Genomic DNA, 26,372 nt, shown 5'->3' with positions numbered 1-26,372 from the left:
GCATCTGACAGCGACACTGCGTGTACCTCAGAATCAAGCCCCATGTTTTATCAAGATGGAAGTATGTAGAGCAGGCTTTTTCAACCAGTGTGCCGTGGCACACTAGTGTGCCGCGACCAGTTGCAAGGTGTGCAGCAGAGTCAGAGCAGCTTCCTGCACCTTCAGAGTGAACTGTTGGCCCGGGCTCTTCTTAGAGGATCAGTCGTGCTCCGGTCATGACGTATGCCTTGAAGAAGCGGCGGTGTGATATCATAGGTCACGGCCGCCGCGTCTCACCCTCCAGCCAGCCAGTCCACCCGCCTGCATACACATCTTCCAGTTCCTGCCTGCATACACAGCTTTCCTTGCCCACCCACATCCACACCTGTCCGTCCGACCGCCCGCTGCTCAGTATTCGCAACACTCCACTATGAACAACCCCCGCCACTGAGGGACAGGGAGGAGGACAGCTGACCAGTAGGGGCTAATATTTGTTTTGTTTTTTCTCCTGTGGGGAACAATAGGATTTATGTGGGGAGAACAAGGATTTATGGGGGGGAACAATGTGAATAATTCATGTGGGGAGCAATGTGATTGTTTTTTCTGTGTAGGCCAATGTATGTTTGGATTTTTTTTTCACTATCAGGACCAATGTGTGTCTTTGGATTTTTCCCTGGGTGAACTGACGGTGTGCCTTGGCAATTTAAAAATATTGTTCGGTGTGCCGTGAGTAAAAAAAGGTTGAAAATCACTGATGTAGAGCAATAGATGAAATTTACCAAGGACTAGATTAATAAAGAGTAAGAGATACATAGAGGTGTTATAGGAGCAGAGCCGTAAAGAGATTGGCCGGGCCCTGGTAAAATTGGGGCGTGGCATAATGGATGTTTGGCCTCACACCTTTGTAAAAGACAAACAAAAAACAACTAGTATTTGTGTGCCGTAGAGAGCCGTGACCCCCTCATCCAGGGGCAAATCAAGGAGGGGCGCGATCAGTGCGATCGCTAACCCCCCTACAGGAAGAGGAGACTGCTGCACTCAGTGACACCCACCGCAGCCCAGCACATGGGAGACAGCCTGACACTGCTGGCTGGCTGACAGGTAAGAGGGTGGTGAGGGGGGAGCACGAGCCTGGGTAATTAGTATCCACTCCCTCATCCCCATCTGTATTAGAGAAGATACAGAACAATATGATAAACTGTATATGGTAGCGAGGTACTTTATGTATGAAAAACAGCAAACAAAATATGAACTCTGTAACCCATGGACAGGAAACAGGTTAACTAACTATGGCCCATATGTTCTAATAGTGGATACAAGTTTCATAATATACAATATACTGCTCTTATGTGTCATATGATACTATATCCTGCAGGTTATATAAACACAATTGAGAGAAGTAGGTTGACTGAAATGATGAAACAAGACTTATTAAATAATCTGCCATGCAATTTCGTTCTGACTGGGCCTGATTCAGAGGAGTATACAAACCCAAAAAACAAATATAGAGGCTGCGCTATTCCAAAGATGTACCAACAATTGTATAAATGTATCAATAATACTTTTTAATATTAAAATATCTAAAATAACGTGGTGAATACACCATAGGCATGCAACATAAAATGCAATGAAAAATAAATAACATGCAATTTTAAACTGTATGTATTAGTTAGGTTACCCAAATTGACAGGAATTGGAAATGATTGGAGAGTGGAAAGTCCGTTCCTATATAGTCCCCCAAAAGAGTATATTGTCCAGTTCAAGCAATTGATGAAGATAAGCAATGTCCGATTTAGTAGTAGATTACCGCTAGAGGTTGTGATGCTCCAGAGTTATGGGTGGTGAGCTCCTCATGCGATGCGGTGGAAAAGAAATCATCGGTTCAACTTGCTATTGAAATCCTCCGTAAACAGATGGTAATCTGGATTGAGATGGGGGTGGTTCGGTCTTCCAACAATAAATCCAAGCTTGGGTCAATTGCTTGAACTGGACAATATACTCTTTTGGGGGACTATATAGGAACGGACTTTCCACTCTCCAATAATTTCCAATTCCTGTCAACTTGGGTAACCTAACTAATACATACAGTTTAAAATTGCATGTTTTTTATTTTTCATTGCATTTTATGTTGCATGCCTATGGTGTATTCACCACGTTATTTTAGATATTTTAATATTAAAAAGTATTATTGATACATTTATACAATTGTTGGTACATCTTTGGAATAGCGCAGCCTCTATATTTGTTTTTTGTTTACCTTTGTGGGGGTGACTGACTTCCCCATTTTCGAGGCCGCAGCTTGTTGGAGCATCCCATACTTAAGGCGCCCGAGTATCCTGGGTAACCGAACTTTACATATGAGTATACAAACCCGACAGTTTATGTGCATCTCTGATGGTTATTGAGCTGCGCAGCATAAGTGACAAACCTGAGGGTTTCTCAGATGTCCGATGTTCTCGCAGATGATCCAATGCTGCAGACATGAGGCGTCTATTTACTTAGGATTGGCATATTTGCGCACAGCAGTTGCGTCCAAAGACGCGGTTGCTGTGTGAACTGTGTTCACCTCTGAATCAGCCCCACTGCACACAATAGAAATCAGGCAAACCTCAAACATATGACCTGGATCCCATCAATTTCGAAATCCTTTTAACTTTACCCTACTGAATGTGCACACTTACCACGCTGCAACTTTTACAATTATTGGTAGTTTTTTCCTGAAATTTAAAACAGCAATAATATTAAATGGGAAAATTAGTCATGTTTTACAGCCGCTTCTTAGTAAATCTAGCCCAATTTTAATAAACTAACTTCCATCTGTGACTTCTATGTCTTAAACAACTTCAACCATCTGGTAATAAAATAAACATGACTCATCAAGTCTCCTCGTTTCCCCATGCTGCACATTCAGAGCTATTCACACATATGCCTTCACTCAAACATTCGTATTTTGAAGGGGATGTAATCATGTGACCGGCGGTCAGGAGATTATAGGTATTGGTTCCACTACATGAAATAAGATGCATGGGTAAGACAGTGAGAGATACAATTTGGCAATGCAAAACTATAGTGGCATTAACAAAAACACAGAAGGAGGGAGTATAAGAACAGTAAAGCAACACCGCAGCTGCTAGCATTGGTTTCTTACATCTCTGGTTAAATGTTAATTATGCAGGAACGCACCTCACTCAGCCCACTCAAAGGTGAATGGCGCATAATTAACAAGGTCACCTAACTATGGGGGTCATTCCGAGTTGTTCGCTCGCTAGCAGATTTTAGCAGCATTGCACACGCTAGGCCGCCGCCCTCTGGGAGTGTATCTTAGCTTAGCAGAATTGTGAACGAAAGATTAGCAGAATTGCGAATAGAAAATCTTAGCAGTTTCTGAGTAGCTCGAGACTTACTCCTACACTGCGATCAGCTCAGCCCGTTTTGTTCCTGGTTTGACGTCACAAACACGCCCTGCGTTCGGCCAGCCACTCCCCCCCGTTTCTCCAGACACTCCCGCGTTTTATCCTGGCACGCCTGCGTTTTTCCGCACACTCCCAGAAAACGTCCAGTTTCCGCCCAGAAACACCCACTTCCTGTCAATCACACTCCGATCACTTCAACAATGGAAATTATTTGTTCGGACGTGAGTAAATCTACTAAGTTTTGAGCTAAAATACTTAGCGCATGCGTACTGCGTACCATGCGCATGCGCATTTTCGCCTTAATCGCTCCATTGCGAAAATCGGCAACGAGTGAACAACTCGGAATGACCTCCCATGTGCTGGAAGTACTTAGAGTGGATTGTCCCATAGGGTAGCAGTTGATTACCGACGGACACATGACGACAGTCAAAGTACTGACATTCATTATGCCGACATGTCGAAATGCCAACATGCGCTTTTAAGGAATTTTTGGACAAAACCAGACTTGTTCATACCTTACCATCCCAGTGGACCTGGAGGGGGAATATAATAGTGTGCCCGAAGCATGGCGAATGCAGCGATTCATGCGAGGGGACGCGGTACACTTACACGGTGTCCATGTTGACCTATGTCGACATTGGGAAAAACACAGAAAAACTCATGTCGGCATTTTGACATGTCGACATTTCAAATGTCGGTATTATGTAAATGTCTGCATTTTGAACATGTCGGCATAATGAATGTCGGTATTTTGACCGTGTCGGTATTTTGACTGTCAGTCAATGGCTGTCAGGATTATGACTGTCGGTTTTGTGTGCATCGGTAAATCGTACTGAACCCGTCCCATAGGCATTGGTTAGTGTTGCTTCAGTTTGATTGTATTTAGGACATCTATGGCTAGGGGAATTGCCCATTTGATAGCTCTGTATATTGGGAGAAAGAAATATTACAAAATATAGAGATGCAAGAGAACCAGGGCCGGCTCTACCATTAGGTAGCTTTAGGCGGCTGCCTAGGGGCGCTCATCCCTGGATGGCGCGACTGAATTCATCTAGCAAAAAACTGAAGGATGTCTCTGTATGTGGCCTCCTTTTACACTGCGCTGGCTGCTGCAGCGGGTCTAACCAGGTGCTGCCTCCACTATCAGGCTGTTCCACTTAGTGTCTTAGGATTTCCTCTGACACATGTAACATCAAGTCATGTGAAGTCACATAGGAGGCAAATGTAACTATGGCTCCCGAGGGTGCCCTCACAGCTGCTCCTCATAGCCCTAATGTACCTCCGCCAGGCCCCTAGATCTCAGCTCTCCAGCAGCAAACAGCACCTGACTACATGTCTGCGCCCAGTAGCGTTGCTATAATGATGCTGCTGCATGTAAGTTGAACCATACCTATTATGAGGAAACAAGTTTTAGGTAAGTAACCCATGGGGGTTTCTGCAGGACCACAGACAGTACAGATCTTACAGACTGATGGGTGGTTTGCACTTGTAAACAGCACAATAGGGAAAACACAGGCACTGGGGCACAATATAGTACGTATGGAGAAGGGAGGGGGGTCGTCAGTAACGAACTTACAGATGCGGGATGGAACACAATAATGAGCATAAAATACATAGAAATACCTAGTCCAGTGGTTCCCAAACTGTGCCGTGGCTCCCTGGGGTGCCTCGGGACCCTTGCAGGGGTGCCTTGGATTGGTGGTCCAGGACCAATTCAAATTAATTATGGTCAATATAATAGGCAAAACTAGTGCTGGTGGCTGCCAGTCATAAAATATGTGGCCAAACAGAAGGAAATCTTGTCCCTCACCACACAACTGACCCTAAGGATGACATATAAACACAATCTACTTAATTTAATATTTCTTTCTAAATTTCTCAATAAGAAATTTTTGGCCTAGGGGTGCCGTGAAAAAATTCTGATACTCTAGGGCGCTGTGATTCAAAAACGTTTGGAAACCACTGACCTAATCTATATGTGTGTATACACATACAATTACATTGTTTGTTTATATATATATATATATATATATATATATATCCACAAAAGTAAAAGCACTCACTACTTTTTTCATATTTCAGCAACACACAATTGTTTTTATTAATGTTCAATCTTCAGGCACAGCTGTATCAATTCGCTGTTTCAATAAAGCATGTTCATTAGCTCAGGGTCACAAGATGCAACTTATCATATACATCACTTTTTCAAATGCATTTCAATAATCATCAGGGGGAAAAAGTCCTCTTATTGTATATTCCATTCTGTGACTCCAACTATTATGCCAACATGCATAAATGAAGAGTAATTGCCTTTACTTTTGTGGATATGGACAATTCCGGTGAGGAATAATTAAAGAGCACCGTGCATGGTGAAGGAATTAAGAGGAGAGTGCATCTATGCAATACTATGGGGGGGTATATATATATATATATATATACACACACACCTGCACTCTGAAAAAATGTAAAATTGGCCTGTGTCCTATACAATTCTTAACATGCCTGCTAGTGTGTATACATAAGCAGAAAGAATGGACGTCACTCAAGGATTTGAAAGTGAATGTTGATTTTGAATACATTTTTGTGACTTTGTTTACAATTTGCTTTTTCACTTTAAAAGTCCTACAGTGTTGTCCCTTTTCTCTGTATATGTATAATGATGCAATTCACCCCAGCCCACCTAGTGGCCACCTGCATCTCCCCTCCGAGAGGTGTTGGAGGTGGGGTTTGCAGGTTAGAGGCCTCTAGGCTGAAGCTTTGCTTAGGGTGCAGATAGACCTTGCATCGGCCCGGGTATGTTGAGGGAGGGGAAACCTGAAAGCCACTTAATTATACCTGCGGTAGTTGCAGGTCAATAGCATTCCTTAGAGAGGTAGAAATGCTATGAGATAGAGCAGTGCCTCAAATTGTACTGGCGAAGGATATCAATGATTTCCCTACCAAATCCAAAGACCAACACTACATGACTGATCCGTACTCACTCTTCCTATACATGCTGCATTCCCTAGGTTTTCAGGACAGGGTGTAGTTCTGGTTTATTCTACCTATCAAGGTGCTCTTACAGTATTTAGCTCTCTTCTCTGCTACCAGTTGCAGTAAAGTAAGGCTCATTTTTTGGACCTTTGCTGAAAGTTTAGCAACTAAAATTCAACCTTTATAACTTAAGTTACAGAATTTTGCACCATACAACAGAAGTTACTCTCCTGATATTTCTATTCCATTTGACAACACAACAATATATCCTACTTTTCAAGCTTACTGTCTAGGTGTCATTCTTGACCAGAACTGTCCTTTTTTTTTTATCTACGTCCAATCTGCTTCTAAATGTTGTTACAAACAGTGCCATCTTTCTGGCAATGTGCAGTAATCAAAGTTATCTCATATGCCAGCACTCGCCTTTAGAAGAAACGGGAAAGTCTGCGCCACCGGTAGCCTGGTAATATTAGAACAGTGTGGGTGCAGGGGGGACTGCACAGGTGACCCATTGGCCTGTGTACACCCTGCACAAATAATATATACACTAACCTCACACCAGAAACTGCAAAAGCTTTTATTCATGCACTCCTAGGGGTAGATTTACCAAAGCTTCTAGAAATGAAACGTTGTGGTGCTGCCCACAGCAATAAATCAGATTCTAGCTGTCATTTCGCTATTGCATCCTTGAAAATGACAGACAAGATCTGATTGGTTGCTATAGGTAACACCAATTTTCATTTCTAGAAGCTTTAGTAAATAATATCCTGCACGGACTACTGCGGTATCCAGTCTGAATGCCGACACCAGAAGCTGCACTATGTGCCAATTAATCTTGTGTTTCATTGTCTTATTTTACTTTGGCTTGTTAACAGAGCTGGCTCTGACCAATTTTGTACCAGGCAAGATTTTGTCTGGTGCCGTCCCCACCAACACCCTCAATGTGCAGGGGGGAGGGGGGGGGGCATGGTCTCATGGAATGGCGTGGCCTTATTGTGCTGTGCTCCCCTTCCCCCATTGTGTTGTGCTCCCCATCCCACACAGCCTCATCATCCTTTGTGTCTCTCCAGCCCAAGCAAGTCCCAGCTCCAGAACATTGTAACCACTTGCCTGGCATGGTCACCAGCATGTGCTTTATCTGACCTGGTCGCAAAACAGTTTTTGCAGCTGCAGGGAAGAGATACTTCCCTCCGCTGCTGCTCTCAGAGGGACCGGAAGGTCCCTCTACCTTCCCGCACCCTCCGCCAGTGTTTGCCATGCTGTAGACAATAGCAGCCGATGGGGAAGTGAAAATCAACAACCCCCACCCAGCCCTCTCCTGTGTACCTGGCGGCTGACCCCACTGTCGTATTGTTTCCGATGTTCCAGTGGTGCCAACCGATGTTCCGATGATTGAAGAAAAGAGGGTTTTTATTCATTCTTTTTTTAACAAAAATTCACTCATTTAAAAAAAAAACGTCAATTTCTGAGTGTTTTTTGGGGGGAAAGTGGTGAAAGTAGTGCACACTTATTTATCTCAAACAACCTGAATGAGTCTGTGAAGACCCTGGCCCCAGCCCACACAAGGGTCTCTCCAGCCACCACTCTTACTTACTTTGATGTCTTCTGCCTGCCCGCCACGACGGCTCCTCTGCTCTGCCTGTCTCAGCGGTGTGAACCTAACCAAAAACTTTATTGCACTGGCCACCACCAGTGCAATCAAGCTACAATAAAGCTACAGCCCAAAATTGCTATTTAGAATTTAGATGTCCAGCCTGCTCAGATGCCCCATGGCTTTTCATATGCCCCTGGCATTTGCCTATATTGCCTAGGGCTTGTTAGCTTGCAAGTAAGGCCTTCTGAATTATTTTCCACGGGTTAATACTCTGTTAATTTTTATTAGTTTATATTCGTTCCCAATTATAGAGTATGCTGGCTCTGTATTAATTGATTTTAATAATAATATAGACAAAGATCCTCGAGTGATGAAGTTAAATGGCTCATTAATCTAGTATGCTTACTGGCAGCAGTTTGATGTGACAGAAGAGGAGGGGATAGCACAAAGGAAATAGTGATTAGAATATTTACAAAACAGTATCCGTTCTACTGTAGATTGTTTGTGTACCAAGTCGGTACTACTGAAACTTGTTTCTGACTTCAGTTTCCACTATTTGAGGACTGTCCCGCTGTCCCACCCCCAGGCTAGTGTACTGTGAGTGGTCAGGAGGTTGGGGACACGCTGACACTGCAGCTACTTGTGGATTGAGCAGTGAAGGAGAATGGATGCTTCGTGCATATGCGCAGCGTCCATTCTGCGTACATAGGAAGCTGGGGACAGTTCAGCAACTGATGGAGTGCTGGGCTCACCCCCAGTGTGACACGAAATGGGGGTGTGACATGCAGCATCATTATAGGTGCGTCACCTAACTGAACCGAGACCACGCACCCTTTTCAAGGTGTGCCTCCTTCCCTATCTAGAGTGTTTGGAGGTATGCATCTGTTAATATAAGTGTTGGAATCCATAACATTTCAGGGCCTATTCATTATCACTAATGGGCCCGTTACACATGCGCAAACTAACGGGCCCTTTCATTATTAGGAGCACAACAGGGCCGCCTGGTATTCAGCAAACTCCAAAAATGTCAAGTTTTCAGAGTTTGCCTGCAGGAACCAACTTTTTTTAGATGGCGTTGATTCCCAGGGCCCGGTTGCTTCTTACGGGAAGGAGGTCTGGGGTTTTTTAAAGGGATCCGAGCTGATCCCTCCACTGCCCCTGCACTGAGTTACCTGTGGCTGTGTGCTTCCGTGAACTCAGGTCACACATGCGCACAAGGCTGTAGGAGCACCGGTAAGAATGAATGACTGCAGCTACTGTAGCAGTGTCACAGATCGTAGGGACAACTGCTTTTCATAGCAGCTGTCCCCACACCAGAGCAATACTGAGTTGCTCCAGTAATTAAGTATCCACTGCTGCAACTCACACCCATGAGGATGAATAGGCCCCATAGTCAGATACTGGTTTTATCAGCGCAGTGCAAGTAGATTAAAGCATGCATGCCAAATCTAGAGTCAGCGATAGCGACGCGCGGGGCCGTGCATCGCTATGGACATACACATGGAGAGATCCGTGCTTAATTTCTATGTAATCTAGTCTAATTGCTTAGAATTTAAGCACGAATCTCTCCATGTGTACCCCCCTTAAAAGATGCAAATATTTTGTCCAAGAACCACTATTTGTTTATGCACACGTCACAAATATGTTCGTATGTATTAAAAATAAGAATTTACTTACCGATAATTCTATTTCTCGGAGTCCGTAGTGGATGCTGGGGTTCCTGAAAGGACCATGGGGAATAGCGGCTCCGCAGGAGACAGGGCACAAAAAGTAAAGCTTTAGGATCAGGTGGTGTGCACTGGCTCCTCCCCCTATGACCCTCCTCCAAGCCAGTTAGGTACTGTGCCCGGACGAGCGTACACAATAAGGGAGGAATTTTGAATCCCGGGTAAGACTCATACCAGCCACACCAATCACACCGTACAACTTGTGATCTAAACCCAGTTAACAGTATGATAACAGCGGAGCCTCTGAAAAGATGGCTCACAACAATAATAACCCGATTTTTGTAACTATGTACAAGTATTGCAGATAATCCGCACTTGGGATGGGCGCCCAGCATCCACTACGGACTCCGAGAAATAGAATTATCGGTAAGTAAATTCTTATTTTCTCTATCGTCCTAGTGGATGCTGGGGTTCCTGAAAGGACCATGGGGATTATACCAAAGCTCCCAAACGGGCGGGAGAGTGCGGATGACTCTGCAGCACCGAATGAGAGAACTCCAGGTCCTCTTTTGCCAGGATATCAAATTTGTAGAATTTTACAAACGTGTTCTCCCCTGACCACGTAGCTGCTCGGCAGAGTTGTAATGCCGAGACCTCTCGGGCAGCCGCCCAAGATGAGCCCACCTTCCTTGTGGAATGGGCCTTAACCGATTTAGACTGTGGCAGGCCTGCCTCAGAATGTGCAAGTTGAATTGTGTTACAAATCCAACGAGCAATCGCCTGCTTAGAAGCAGGCGCACCCAACTTGTTGGGTGCATACAGTATAAACAGCGAGTCAGATTTTCTGACTCCAGCTGTCCTGGAACATATTTTCAGGGCCCTGACAACTCCTAGCAACTTGGAGTCCTCCAAGTCCCTAGTAGGTGCAAGGCACCACAATAAGCTGGTTCAGGTGAAACACTGACACCACCTTAGGGAGAGAACTGGGGACGAGTCCGCAGCTCTGCCCTGTCCGAATGGACAAACAGATATGGGCTTTTTTGAGAAAAATCCACCAATTTGACACTCGCCTGGTCCAGGCCAGGGCCAAGAGCATGGTCACTTTTTATGTGAGATGCTTCAAATCCACATATTTGACTGGATTTAAACCAATGTGATTTGAGGAATCCCAGAACTACGTTGAGATCCCACAGTGCCACTGGAGGCACAAAAAAGGGGTTTGTATATGCAATACTCCCTTGACAAACTTCTGGACTTCAGGAACTGAAGCCAATTCTTTCTGGAAGAAAATTTACAGGGCCGAATTTGAACCTTAATGGACCCCAATTTGAGGCCCATAGACACTCCTGTTTGCAGGAAATGCAGGAAACGACCGAGTTGAAATTTCTTTGTGGGGCCTTCCTGGCCTCACACCACGCAACATATTTTCGCCACACGTGGTGATAATGTTGTGCGGTCACCTCCTTTCTGGCTTTGACCAGGGTAGGAATGACCTCTTCCGGAATGCCTTTTTTCCCTTAGGATCCGGCTTTCCATCGCCATGCCGACAAACGCAGCTGCGGTAAGTCTTGGAACAGACATGGTACTTGCTGAAGCAAGTCCCTTCTTAGCGGCAGAGGCCATAAGACCTCTGTAAGCATCTCTTGAAGTTCCGGGTACCAAGTCCTTCTTGGCCAATCCGGAGCCATGAGTATAGTTCTTACTCCTCTACGTCTTATAATTCTCAGCACCTTAGGTATGAGAAGCAGAGGAGGGAACACATACACCGACTGGTACACCCACGGTGTTACCAGAACGTCCACATCTATTGCCTGAGGGTCTCTTGACCTGGCGCAATACCTGTCCCGTTTTTTGTTCAGACGGGACGCCATCATGTCCACCTTTGGTATTTCCCAACGGTTTACAATCATGTGGAAAAAACTTCTCAATGAAGTTTCCACTCTCCCGGGTGGAGGTCGTGCTGAGGAAGTCTGCTTCCCAGTTTCCATTCCCGGGATGAAAAACTGCTGACAGTGTTATCACATGATTTTCCGCCCAGCGAAAAGTCCTTGCAGTTTCTGCCATTGCCCTCCTGCTTCTTGTGTCGCCCTGTCTGTTTACGTGGGCGACTGCCGTGATGTTTTTCCCACTGGATCAATACCGGCTGACCTTGAAGCAGAGGTCTTGCTAAGCTTAGAGCATTATAAATTTACCCTTAGCTCCAGTATATTTATGTGGAGAAAAGTCTCCATACTTGATCACACTCCCTGGAAATTTTTTCCTTGTGTGACTGCTCCCCAGCCTCTCAGGCTGGGCTCCGTGGTTACCAGCATCCAATCCTGAATGCCGAATCTGCTGCCCTCTAGAAGATGAGCACTCTATAACCACCACAGGAGAGACACCCTTGTCCTTGGATATTGGGTTATCCGCTGATGCATCTGAAGATGCGATCCGGACCATTTGTCCAGCAGATCCCACTGAAAAGTTCTTACGTGAAATCTGCCGAATGGAATTGCTTCGTAGGAAGCCACCATTTTTACCAGGACCCTTGTGCAATGATGCACTGTTTTTAGGAGGTTCCTGACTTGCTCGGATAACTCCCTGGCTTTCTCTTCCGGGAGAAACACCTTTTTCTGGACTGTGTCCAGAATCATCCCTAGGCACAGCAGACGTGTCGTCGGGATCAGCTGCGATTTTGGAATATTTAGAATCCACCCGTGCTGATTGTAGCAGTATCCGAGATAGTGCTACTCCGACCTCCAACTGTTCCCTGGACTATGCCCCTATCAGGAGATCGTCCAAGTAAGGGATAATTAAGACGCCTTTTCTTCGAAGAAGAATCATCAATTCGGCCATTACCTTGGTAAAGACCCCAGGGTGCCGTGGACAATCCAAACGGCAGCGTCTGAAACTGATAGTGACAGTTCTGCACCACGAACCTGAGGTACCCTTAGTGAGAAGGGCAAATTTGGGACATAGAGGTAAGCATCCCTGATGTCCCGGGACACTATATAGTCCCCTTATTCCTGGTTCGTTATCACTGCTCTGAGTGACTTCATCTTAATTTGAACCTTTGTAAGTGTTCAAAAAAAAATTTTTAGAATAAGTCTCACCTAGCCTTCTGGCTTCAGTACCACAATATAGTGTGGAATAATACCCCTTTTCTGTAGTAGGAGGGGTAATTTAATTATCACCTGCTGGGAATACAGCTTGTGAATTTTTTTCCCATACTACCTCCTTGTCGGAGGGAGACTTGGTAAAGCAGACTTCAGGAGCCTGCGAAGGGGAAACGTCTCGACATTCCCATCTGTACCCCCGGGATACTACTTGTAGGATCCAGGGGTCCTGTACGGTCTCAGCGCCATGCTGAGAACTTGTCAGACGCGGTGGAACGCTTCTGTTCCTGGGAATGGGCTGCCTGCTGCAGTCTTCTTCCCTTTCCTCTATCCCTGGGCAGATATGATCTTATAGGGACGAGAGGACTGAGGCTGAAAAGACGGTGTCTTTTTCTGCAGAGATGTGACTTAGGGTAAAAAACGGTGGATTTTCCAGCAGTTGCCGTGACCACCAGGTCCGATGGACCGACCCCAAACAAGTCCTCTTCCTGTATACGGCCATACTGTGCCGTTTGGAATCTGCATCACCTGACCACTGTCGTGTCCATAACATCTTCTGGCAGTTATGGACATCGCGTTTATTCATGATGCCAGAGTGCAAATATCCCTCTGTGCATCTCGCATATATAGAAATGCTCTATAGTCAATAAAATACTGTCCCTGTCAAGGGTATCAATATTTTTAGTCAGGGAATCCGACCAAGCCACCCTAGCTCTGCACATCCAGGCTGAGGCGATCGCTGGCCGCAGTATAACACCAGTATGTGTGTATATACTTTTTATTATATTTTCCAGCCTTGTCAGCTGGTCCTTGAGGACGGCCCTATCTATAGACGGTACCGCCACTTGTTTTGATAAGCGTGTGAGCGCCTTATCCACCTTAAAGGGTGTTTCCCAACGCGCCCTAACTTCTGGCGGGAAAGGGTATACCGCCCATAATTTTCTATCGGGGGGAACCCACGCATCATCACACACTTTATTTAATTTATCTGATTCAGGAAAAACTATGGTAGTTTTTTCACATCCCACATAATACCCTCTTTTGTGGTACTTGTAGTATCAGAAATACGTAACACCTCCTTCATTGCCTTTAACGTGTGGCCCTAATAAGGAATACGTTTGTTTATTCACCGTCGACACTGGATTCAGTGTCCCTGTCTGTGTCTGTGTCGACCGACTAAAGTAAACGGGCGTTTTAAAACCCTTGACGGTGTTTTTGAGACGTCTGGACCGTACTAATTGTTTGTCGGCCGTCTCATGTCGTCAACCGACCTTGCAGCGTATTGACATTATCACGTAATTTCCTAAATAAGCCATCCATTCCGGTGTCGACTCCCTAGAGAGTGACATCACCATTACAGGCAATTGCTCCGCCTCCTCACCAACATCGTCCTCCTACCTGTCGACACACACGTACCGACACACAGCACACACACAGGGAATGCTCTGATAGAGGACAGGACCCACTAGCCCTTTGGAGAGACAGAGGGAGAGTTTGCCAGCACACACCAAAAACGCTATAATTATATAGGGACAACCTTATATAAGTGTTTTCCCTTATAGCATCTTAATATATATATAAGCATATCGCCAAATTAGTGCCCCCCCTCTCTGTTTTAACCCTGTTTCTGTAGTGCAGTGCAGGGGAGAGCCTGGGAGCCTTCCCTCCAGCCTTTCTGTGAGGGAAAATGGCGCTGTGTGCTGAGGAGATAGGCCCCGCCCCTTTTTCGGCGGCCTCGTCTCCCGCTCTTAACGGATTCTGGCAGGGGTTAAATATCTCCATATAGCCTCCGGAGGCTATATGTGAGGTATTTTTAGCCAAAATAGGTATTCATTTGCCTCCCAGGGCGCCCCCCTCCCAGCGCCCTGCACCCTCAGTGACTGCCGTGTGAAGTGTGCTGAGAGGAAAATGGCGCACAGCTGCAGTGCTGTGCGCTACCTTTAGAAGACTGAGGAGTCTTCTGCCGCCGATTCTGGACCTCTTCTTACTTCAGCATCTGCAAGGGGGCCGGCGGCAAGGCTCCGGTGACCATCCAGGCTGTACCTGTGATCGTCCCTCTGGAGCTGATGTCCAGTAGCCAAGAAGCCAATCCATCCTGCACGCAGGTGAGTTCACTTCTTCTCCCCTAAGTCTAAACTTTCCTAAGCAGCTCTTTAGGAGAGCCACCTAGATTGCACCCTTCTCGGCCGGGCACAAAAATCTAACTGGCTTGGAGGAGGGTCATAGGGGGAGGAGCCAGTGCACACCACCTGATCCTAAAGCTTTACTTTTTGTGCCCTGTCTCCTGCGGAGCCGCTATTCCCCATGGTCCTTTCAGGAACCCCAGCATCCACTAGGACGATAGAGAAATAGTTCTAAAGACTAGACTGCTATTGCACCTGTGTTCTTCTAATATGTTAAAAACAAGCAGTAAATGTGCTCTAAGCTTACAGATCTTCAAATAAATGTTTCTTCTATTTAATTAACTAGATACTTAAAGTAGGCATATGCTTACCTGTACTGGGGCTGATTTATATAACTGCGCTCGCTCTCAGATCACCTTGATGGATAGGAGCTGCTGAGACATGACAATTGATATAGAAAAGGGAAGGAGCACTCTTAAGGTGGGTACACACTAACAGATATATCTGCAGATCAATTGATCTGCAGATATATCTATGGACGGATCGAGCAGTGTGTTCAGCATACACACTGCTCGATCCGTCGGGGATTGACGTCATGAACTGGGCGGGCGTGTACACACGCCCGCCCAGTTCACCTGTCAATCACCGCCAGCCGCCGCATGTGTACGGGCGGTCACAGCGACATGCCAATATATCGGTAGATATATTGGCTGTCGGCTGTGCTGCGCGGCCGACGCGATACGTCTGTGAACGACGGAGTTCACAGACGTATCGACCGTACACACTGGCCGACGGTCCCGCGATATATCGGCCGTTCAGGAGAACGGCCAATATATCGACCAGTGTGGACGGGCCTTTAGAGGTTGACCAAAATGTTTTACTGATCGTATGTGTAAACATTGTGTATGTTTGGCAAGCAGGCAAAGGGAGGAATTTCATGATTTTTTACCTTTGAGAGTGTGTATGTGTATATGTATGTGTATATATATATATATATATATATATATACACACACACACACACACACACACACACACACACACACACACACACACATACATACACACATACACACACTGCTCAAAAAAATAAAGGGAACACTAAAACAACACATCCTAGATCTGAAAGAATTAAATATTCTTATTAACTACTTTGTTCTTTACATAGTTGAATGTGCTGACAACAAAATCACACAAAAAGTATCAATGGAAATCAAATTTATTAACCCATGGAGGTCTGGATTTGGAGTCACCCTCAAAATTAAAGTGGAAAAACACACTACAGGCTGATCCAACTTTGATGTAATGTCCTTAAAACAAGTCAAAATGAGGCTCAGTAGTGGATTCGACCTATTCAATTCCAGTGCCGTTTTTCCGACTTGTTGGAAAACACGTGGATCTGTGGATTAGCCGCGTATCTATGTTTTTTGGTCGAATTTGCAGGTGTTTTTGGCCTGTTTTTTCGACAATGCAGATTCGACTTTAAAAAAAGTTGGATCGGCATTGTCGAAAACCGGCAAAAACATGTCAGAAATGCCCGCAAATTGAACAGTGAATTAAATATATTCCTAAGATGCTAAATTTCAAGAAAAAGATGGAACGCTTCTCCTCTCGAAATGTCTCAGTCGCGTATGGCGTAAAGACACTCAGGGGTATATTTACTAAAAACTAATTTTGGTTCTATTGAAAATCAACCAGAATAGAACTAACATCCCCACAAAATCAACTACAGTGGTTCTATTCCAAATAGCTCATTTACTAAAAGACGATTTTAGGTTCCTTTTAAAAATTGTTCTGTCATGTGAGTTCTATTATGAAGTTCTAAAAGTGTTCTATTCATCAAAAAACATCCCAACATCGACAAAAATCAACAACATTGATCAAACATCGACCCAGAATCGACCCCCAAAAATGACAAAAGCATTTCTATTAAAACAGGTCACATGCACTGCATTAACCACAAACACCTTCCTTCCTTGGCTTATCTGCATTTCCACAAACTTTTCTTAAATCATTGCTGTGCCTTACAGTGTCATATTTTATGCAGTCAGAGTACCCCACATGCGTCTCTCCCATGTTTTTTTCCATCATATTGAGGTTTCAGACAATTCTGCATGAAATATAAAAATTTAATAAAACTATTTCTGGTAGTTCAATTGAAAATGGTGATTCGGGGTCGATTTTGAGACGATTTTCAAATCAACTATTAGTAAATATGGGTTAGTAATTGAACTCTATGTTAAACTACAGAAGGTTCTATTGTAGTTCTATGTGAGTGTAAAGGCCCTCATTCCGAGTTGTTCGCTCGCTAGCTGCTTTTAGCAGCATTGCACACGCTAAGCCGTCGCCCTCTGGGAGTGTATCTTAGCTTAGCAGAATTGTGAACGAAAGATTAGCACAATTGTGAATAGAAATTTCTTAGCAGTTTCTGAGTAGCTCGATACTTACTCTGCCACTGCGATCAGTTCAGTCAGTTTCGTTCCTGGTTTGACGTCACAAACACGTCATGCGTTCGCCCAGACACTACCCCGTTTCTTCAGTCACTCCTCGTTTTTCCCAGAAACGCCAGTGTTTTTTCGCACACTCCCAGAAAACGGCCAGTTTCCGCCCTGAAACACCCACTTCCTGTCAATCACAGTACGGTCACCAGAACGATGAAAAATCCTCGTTATGCCATGAGTAAAATACCTAAATTTTGTGTAAAATAACTAACCGCATGCGCTCTGCGAACCTTGAGCATGCGCAATAAGCGACTAATCGCAATATAGAGAAAATCGGCAACGAGCGAACAACTCGGAATGAGGGCCAAAGTTCTATTTGGGTCAATTTAGACTTTAGAAAATGCCTGTCATTCAAAATCGACTGAAAATCGTCTGAAACACAAGAAATGAACTGTTAGTAAATATACCCCTCAATGCATAAGGACACATCTGTACGTGTATTATTAAATATTCTCCTAACATTTTACTACCTATCTATGCTGGGACAGAGGAGTTTATTCAGGTCCCACCGCTAAGTGATGCGACTGGCAGTGCGGACCTGTGCGTGCTCTAGCAGCCAATGCGATCTGATCACATTAACAGGCAGAGGCATTCGCGGGGCAGCTATGGATAGTTGCAGGAGTGGCGCACTGGAAACGGGGGCAGGTTGGCAGTGATGTCACATGCAGCCGTTCCGATCAAGAAAATGGTGGCGGACTGCCTGCAGCTGATGGGGGTCATCCACAGTTGCTTCGACCGATTGCGGTCGCAGCCACTGGGCAGGCCATTAAGCATGCGAAAGAATGGATTGCAAATTCTGCTTTTTAGCAGAATTTGCAATCTACCCCAAGAGTCCGTTGTGGAAAATAGCTTCTCTCAGCAATACTGAGGTCCTGCCTTATTATTTTTAACTTATTGGAACATGTTGTGCCCAATGCTCATTTCTGCCACTCTATCTCCTGTGATTTCTTCCTGAGTGTTTTTGCTTAACTCCAAAGGAATCTAACCTCTTCACTTTACACTTCATTGAATGACATCAAGGCAGGAACAGGTGAACGCCTCCAGTCATGACCTCAACTATAAACCTGGGCCCATCAGCCAACCCCAAGTAAGTGCAGACCCCCTCCCAACAGTGGCTCTGAAGACTAGTTTTCTCTCATATTTGAAGAATGAGTGTTTCTGCTGGCTTGTTAAGAGAAAGAGGCGTGTTACACAGTAGAGAGTCTTGTAGCAGCTTTTATGAACTTACAGAATGCATAAATAAGTTATTTACATGTTATTCCAGTTTTAAGAAATGCTATTATTTATAAAATATTTTCTAACGTTGCAATATCTCCTTGGCTTAGTAGACACATGCAATCAAGAAATTGTATCCCTTTGTATTTTGAACTACAGATGCACATATTAAAGGATCATTTATTATGTTGCAATTTGCACTGTACTACATAATAAAATCCTGAGCAGGGATTACTCAAAGATCCAATAAGAGATTTAGAGGGGGTTGGGGCCCTAGCTCCAGGTTTTACGGTCAGTTTGTATTTTTTAGCACAGATTTTTCCTTGCAGCACCTGAGGCTGCAGAGGTGAGGTTGCATTGGGGAATCCACCCTCTGCAGCTAAGTGCACGGGGTGCCCACAGCTACTTGAATCGGGCAGCTCATTCTATTAGCTGCCACTACTTAAATCACCCCCTAGGTTTTTATATGTAGTGCATGTTGGAGAATGAAATCAGGTGTATGATTGGTTGTTATGGTTTACTGTAATTTAATGTTATTTTATTAAATTAGTTGACAAGAAAAAATATATATTTTGTATTGTTTAGATAGTACAGTTCATTTAAATTACATATCCTGTTAAATTATTTACCACACTGTGGGGGTAATTCCAAGTTGATCGCAGCAGGAAATTTTTTAGCAGTTAGGCAAAACCATGTGCACTGCAGGGGGGGGCAGATGTAACATTTGCAGAGAGAGTTAGATTTGGGTGGGCTATTTTATTTCTGTGCAGGGTAAATACTGGCTGCTTTATTTTTACACGGCAATTTAGATTTCAGATTGAACTCACCACACCCAAATCTAACTCTCTCTGCACATGTTATATCTGCCTCTCCTGCAGTGCACATGGTTTTGCCCAACTGCTAAAAAATATCCTGCTGCGATCAACTTGGAATTACCCCCTGTATTTTTATACAAATCCTTATTTAAGCAGAAAAGGGAAGTAAGACATTTGAGTGACAGCTGATTGTTGGATGTACGGTGTGATTAATTATTATTATTGCTTAGAATGAAGCTATTTTGATATGTACAAAGGGAGAAGTTTAGATGTTTTCTTGGTATGTTTTCTAAATATGGCTGAGTTGTGTAGCAGATAGGAAAGTTAATGCATTACCTTGTTATGTCTTGCAGTGCTAAGCCTACCGATTTTGATTTCCTGAAAGTAATTGGAAAAGGAAGCTTTGGAAAGGTTTGTCAACCACAACAACCCATCCATCTATCAGCCAAGCACAGATTTTACTACTGGAGCATGCAGGTCACAACCTACGTGCATAACAATTGAACAGCTGATGGAGAAATGATAGTTTCCATGAGGTGTAGAAGAAGTACATAAATATAGAGCAGGGCAGAACAGAGAGAGTGCAGACAGGGAAAACAGTGAAACTGAGGGACAAATGGGCAGACTCACAGAATGTGTAATACCTGTATGAGGAGAAAATGGATCAGGTAGCATAGTTTCAGAGCAAGAATCATTATGTCAAGGCAGAGTTGACCTGAGATTGAGATAAAATAGGCAAGAAGCTGTTATTATAATATAGACAGTTAGTAAAGGAGTTAGCAAGCTGAAGATGTACTGGGGTCTATTGATATAGATCCTGTGCAAACAGTATGCCACTTTTCACAGCAGTACAGAACTCATTTGCACTATTTAGCAATTCACTGTCAGCTTAACGCAGTTGGTGTTGAGTCTCTGTAGCATGCACATTCGTGATTGCTGGGTACATGTACGCATTGAACATTGACCCGGAGGGCATATTACAAAGCCCTTCTGGCTTCACAAGTCCCCTATAGAGGTGTATTGAGATAGATGTAAGCATCGGAACACCAAAAGAATCTCTGATTTCTCCACAGTTAGTTAACATGCTGGTAAATAGAAAAACATTGAGGAAAGCTATTTTTCTCAACTTAATAAATAGACCCCACAGTAAAATACAACAAAACCACCTACAAATCACAAAAAGAGCACTCTCTGGGCTCATAGAACTGCAAAGCGGAGTGTAAAAGCTACTTTTGCACATTGTTAATGGTTTTTATACATGGTTAGTAATTTGGTTTCTTTCATTTGCGATACGCAAACAGAAACCACCTACTGTATGTGTGAAGATGGCTTGTAAGCACACTCAAGATTCAGCTGGGAAACTGAAGAAGACGGCTATACCATAGATAGACACAGTGGGTTTTGTTTTTTGTTTTATTATGATACTGAAGGGTCTATTTACTAAAACTTGGGTAGAGATAAAGTGAATGGAAATAAAGTACCAGCCAATCAGCTCCTAACTGCATACCTCCCAACTGTCCCGATTTTCACAGGACAGTCCCGTTTTTTTGGGTCTGTCCGGCTGTCCCTCCTGCGGACCGCAGTGTCCCGCTTTGGGGGGGGCAGTTCACTCGCTGCTCTGCTCCGTTCAGAGCAGAGTTTCTATTCCTGGGAGGCAGAGGGACTGGGGGCATGGCCAGCAGCTCACAGAGCGCTGGCCATGCCTCCACTTTGATTAAAATTGGGGGCGTGGCTCGCAGGAGAGTCATACATGTGAGGCCATGCCCCCTTTAAAATAGACCACTCTCCCTTTTCGGCGCCACGCAGAATGTTCCTCCTTGCCTCATTTGAATGTTGGGAGGTATGCTAACTACCATGTCACAGTCTGGGTTTGAAAAATAAGAGCAGCTGGTTGGCTGGTACTTTATCTCCGTCCACTTTATCTCCACCCAAGGCTTAGTAAATAGACCCATTAATGGTGCGGTATCTGGACTCTAAGTCGACACTGTCTAGGTTGACACACATTAGGTTGACACCTATTGGTCAACAATGAGTATGTCGACACAGGAAATATGTTGGCGCAGCCATTAGGTCGACATGGAAAAAGGTCGACATGAGTTTTTCGCCTTTTCCCCCATTTTTTGAACGTTTTCATACTTTACAATCCACGTGGACTACAATTGGGAATCGTAACCTGTGCTGAACGCAGCAGTAGTGGAGCAAGGCACATTGCCCGAAGCTCGCGAGCCATGCGAGGGGACACAGTACACTAACTGGGGTTTTCCGTCACTTTACGAAGAGAATGGCACCAAAAAAACTTGACCTTCTTTATATCGACCTAATGGCTGTGTCGACATATTTCCTGTGTCGACCAATAGGTGTCGACCTAGACACTGTCGACCCTGAGTACCATACCCAATTGTGCACAGTACAAGCACCTTTTTTGGTATCATTTTTAATTATTATAACTAGCTCTGGAAATAGGAAGAAATCAGTGTAACCATTTCAGAAAGGAATACAATAAGCATTTGAAGACTTTTCCAGTGTATAGATGCCACTATAAGTCTAGTATCAACTTGTGCTTTGTGTGGCTTTAGGGGAGTACCAGTACCTTTCCCCCGAGTACCAATGCCTCTTTGTTCATATATAAAAAGCACCATATAGATACAATAAGGCAGTTGCTGGTCGGGCAGCGGTAACAGTATTTGACTTTTGTGAGACTGAACAAACACCCTCTCATTTGTTAGTGGGACGCATTTAACAATTCATACAGGCAGGAATTTGGATATGTAAACTTTGGGATGTAGCCAGAATGTTGACAATCAAACTATGGATACTATAATGTCTAAAAGTCCAGAATGTCAACATTATGAAATTACGATCAGGCTGTGGTTGGAGTTAGATATGAGTGTCTAAGTACATTATGACTGTCATCAAGAATGTCAACATAATGAACAGGCCAACATTAGGATTGTATCGCCATTGTGATTCAACATATCAAATGTCAACACTCTACACAATGTCGACATTATAAATGTGAACAAACACAATGTTGACACTATGTTGTCAATGTCTGCATGTCATACAACAGTCTGTCAGGATCCCAGCGTTCAGGATACTGATGCCAAAATCCTGACAGCCGCCAATGCCGGCAGCCAGAATCCCAACGCACTAGGGCTAAAGTAAGTAAGTACTAAAGTTACAAAGCACTCACCCACTCCTCTCCCATTTACATCTCCGACCTTATCTTCTTTTCTCTGGTTAGGTCCACAGGATTATCCACAGGTTAACATTGGGATATGGTTGAGCGACAGCGGAAATGGCACCAACACGGTCAAGAGCTTTCTGGCCTCCCAGGATGCATCGGGGCCTCACCATATAGTCCCGCCCACTGACTCAGTCAAATCAGTTTTTTGCTTGGTGCGGCAGGAAGCTGCGTGGTCACAGGGCTGCTGTGAATAAAGCAGCCTGAAGCTTTTATTATGTTATTTTTATAGACTTACTATATTTTTTGAGCAACTTTTCTTAACAGCATCTTAAACGCATACTGGAAAGAGTCGCTCCAACAACTCCCCACCGGGTCGCAACAACGCTTACCTTCACGGTATAGTGCTGTCTCAACGGGCGTCTGTGTTGGATGTTCTAGCAGGTCCAGCAGACGTAACCAGACTGTGGCCGGATCATGGGGGGAAGGTAAGTCTATGGATTTCCTCTTACTAGAGGGGTCCGGACACAGCTACACTGTATTGGTGGAGACTACAAACAGTGTGTTGATGCGCCGAACATCTCGAGTGCGACAGCGCTATGCTCTAGGGATCATAGGCGCCAGGACTATGTAGAGGCCGCGATCCTTAGAGTTTAAGTCAACAGGGGGATTCAGACGCTCTCCTGTCCACCCCTCCTCCGAGTTCATGACTAGTTTCCGCGCATCTCCCGTCCATGAACTAAATGACCTCACTTCCGTCTCAGACGCTACCACGAGGGTACTCGGTCGCAGCTTAGACGCTGCAGTTGTGTACACTAGAGATCCCGCCTAGACCGAGTCGCAGGCCTTAGCGTCTGCATACACATGGAAGTCGCTGAACGTCCATGTCTGCAATGAGCGACTGTGTCCGTTATCAGTTATCAGGAGCGGTAGTGTACATCAGTAGCGTCTGAATCCACTCAGCGTCTTACGAGCGCCTTTGCTTGGATATGGAAGTGTGGTGAGTCTCCCTGTATCCCGCTCTACAGAGGAAGGGTATACAGTACTAAAAATTCTCTCTACTTGTTAGTATGAATTGTTAATTTTTAGTACATATTGCATATGAGATCTGTATATTACTGTGTTTTCAGACAGATGCGTCTATGTGGCAGACTACACAAGATGATACAACAGATGATACAGTATATTCAAATACTCCGTATGATGATCAGTCGCAAAGTTTTAGTTCAGAGGATGTAGCTGAACTGATTGATGCTGTAAAGGCTGTTCTCTCTTTGGAAGAGCCAGCCAAGACAGTGTTAAAATCTAAAGCACCTGTGTTTAAACGAGCAAAATCAGTTAAAACTGAATTCCCAGCGTCAGATGAGTTGACGGAAATGATGGATGAGTCTCGGGCGACGCCCAGTAAAAAATATAAGATTCAGAAAAGATGGAATTCTTATTATCCATTTCCAGCTGCGGATTGTTCGAAAAGAGATGTTCCTCCAAAAGTAGATGCACATGTACTGCGACTTGTGCATAAATCTGCTTTACCACTGTCATCTACCTCACTAAATGATGTCACAGACAGAAGGGTAGATAGCTTCCTGAAAAATGTATTTTCTCCAGTAGGAGCAGTGGTAAGACCTGCTATGGCTTCGGCCTGGGAAGCAAAGGCAATGGGCGAATGGATAGAGGAACTAGAGAATGACATCTCTTCTCCTAATAGGGAGCAAGGGTATAATTTAAGCCGTTGAGGACAATCTGCCCAATACTTAGAAGAAGCAGCAATTGATATGGGTACAGTTGCTTCTAAAGCTTCAGCCTTGACAGTAGCCACTCGCAGAGCAGTTTGGCTACGTACCTGAAAAGCAGATGCGGAATCCAAGAAAGAATTGGAAGCATTGCCTTTCGTTGGTAATATATTGTTTGGGAAACCATTATCTGATATCCTAGAATCAGAGGCTGAATCAAAGAAGGTCAGATTTCCGGCTACTTATAACCCTAAGTCTAAGGGTTCAAAGTTTTGCTCATTTCGTTGGCAGAGCAAAGCGAAAGCTAAAAAGGAGTGTAAGCAACCCCAGTTCAAAGCCAGGGGTAGGAAGCAGTGGGCTAGCAAAAAGCCAGCTTCCAAGCCTGCACAGAAACCATCAGCCTGAAGAGACGGGCCTCCGCCTGGAGGATTCCAGGGTTGGGGGCCGACTCCTTCATTTTGCACACATATGGCAACAGTCAACAACAGATGCTTGGGTGCAGAAGGTGGTATCTCAGGGGTATGGGTTCCCATTCAGGAGGCAGCCTCCTCAAAGATTTTTTTGCACCAGCCCGTCTCGTATAGAGTCAAAGGCTAATGCCCTGCAAGAAGCAGTCCAAAAATTACTGCAGTCAGGTGTGATTGTCCCAGTTCCGCCATCACAGAGGGGACAGGGGTTTTACTCCAATCTATTTCTGATCCAGAAGCCAAATGGGTCATTTCGACCAATTCTCAATCTGAAAATGTTGAAAAAATACATTTGGATTCCAAGGTTCCACATGGAGACGAAATGCTCCATAATGTTGGCTATGGAACCGGGAGATTACATGGTATCTCTGGATGCACGGGATGCTTACCTACATGTGCCTATAGCACTGTCTCATCAGTGTTATCTCAGGTTTGCTGTCCTCCAGGAACATTTTCAGTTCCAAGCTTTGCCCTTCGGGCTAGCAACAGCACCCAAGGTATTTACCAAGATCATGGTGGTTATGGCAGCTTGTCTGCGCAAACAGGGGATAAGAATATTCCCATACCTCGACGACCTGTTAATCTTAGCACATTCGCAAGATTTACTTTTGAACCATCTTCAACAGACAATAGTTTGTTTACAGAGACACGGGTGGCTCATAAATTGGGAAAAGTCGTCTCTGAATCCGTCACAGCGGATGGTTCATTTGGGGGCCATATTGGATTCAGATCTACAGAAAGTTCTCTTACCAGAGAAAAAGATAGTCAAGGTGCAGGTCATGGCTCAGGAAGCGTTGCACGCCCAGACAATGTCAGTCCATGCAGCAATGCGACTGTTGGGTCTGATGGTATCAACCTTCGACATGGTGGAATATGCGCAATTCCACTCCAGACCATTGCAGCACCTTATTCTGACCAAATGGAACAGAAATCATCAGACGATAAAAAAGCAGATGATAAAGTTTCCAGTAAGCGTAAAAAGGTCTCTAGCGTGGTGGCTACAGACAGACCATTTAAACAAGGGGAGACCCTTTTGGATAAAAGAATGGCAAGTCCTGACAACAGATGCCAGCCTGCAAAGCTGGGGTGCGGTACTCGGAAGCCTTTGGTTCCAGGGGAAATGGACCGCAAGGGAAAGTCGCCTGCCGATAAATCTGTTGGAAATAAGGGCCATTTATATGGCTCTAGTTCAGGCAAAGAACAGTCTGCAAGGAAGACCGGTCCAGATTCGCTCAGACAATGCGACAGCAGTAGCATACTTCAATCATTTTGACAAAAAAGGGGAAAAGGGGGAGGGGAAAACTTCTGCACCAGTCAAAAGGTCAACATGTGTTCTTTCTAATATAGTATGAACCCCATTAATACATTTGTAGTTTGTAGTTTGCCCTGAGGAAGCTGATGTGAAACGTGCACGTTGGGTGGCGTTTCAGAGCGGCATAAATTTGCCTGCTATATTCACTGAAAAAATGTTGAAATCACTTGTTTAAATGTAATATAGCTAATGGATATATGAAATAGGAATAGGATCACTCGTATTGATGGACTAATATTTTAGCTAGATAAGGAGGGAGTTGAGGGAGCCATTAAGAGAGCCACACGAGCATGTAGCAAGAA

At 44.5% G+C, this 26,372-nt stretch overlaps 1 protein-coding gene across 1 annotated transcript in view; it reads left to right on the top strand.

The window, feature by feature from the left end:
- SGK2 (serum/glucocorticoid regulated kinase 2) overlaps nt 1–26,372 on the top strand; it is a 104,863-nt gene that overhangs the window by 3,081 nt on the left and 75,410 nt on the right. The window contains exons 2-3 of the mRNA XM_063960302.1: nt 18,322–18,431; nt 19,728–19,785. Coding sequence (XP_063816372.1) covers nt 18,391–18,431; nt 19,728–19,785 — 99 coding nt within the window. The 5' untranslated portion in view covers nt 18,322–18,390. The remainder of the gene's footprint in view (nt 1–18,321; nt 18,432–19,727; nt 19,786–26,372) is intronic.

The sequence above is a fragment of the Pseudophryne corroboree genome, chromosome 3, assembly GCF_028390025.1.
Source record: "Pseudophryne corroboree isolate aPseCor3 chromosome 3, aPseCor3.hap2, whole genome shotgun sequence".
Classification (NCBI taxonomy): Eukaryota; Metazoa; Chordata; class Amphibia; order Anura; family Myobatrachidae; genus Pseudophryne; species Pseudophryne corroboree.
The sequence above is the reverse complement of the archived record's forward strand: the minus strand, read 5'-3'. Positions and strand labels throughout refer to the sequence as shown.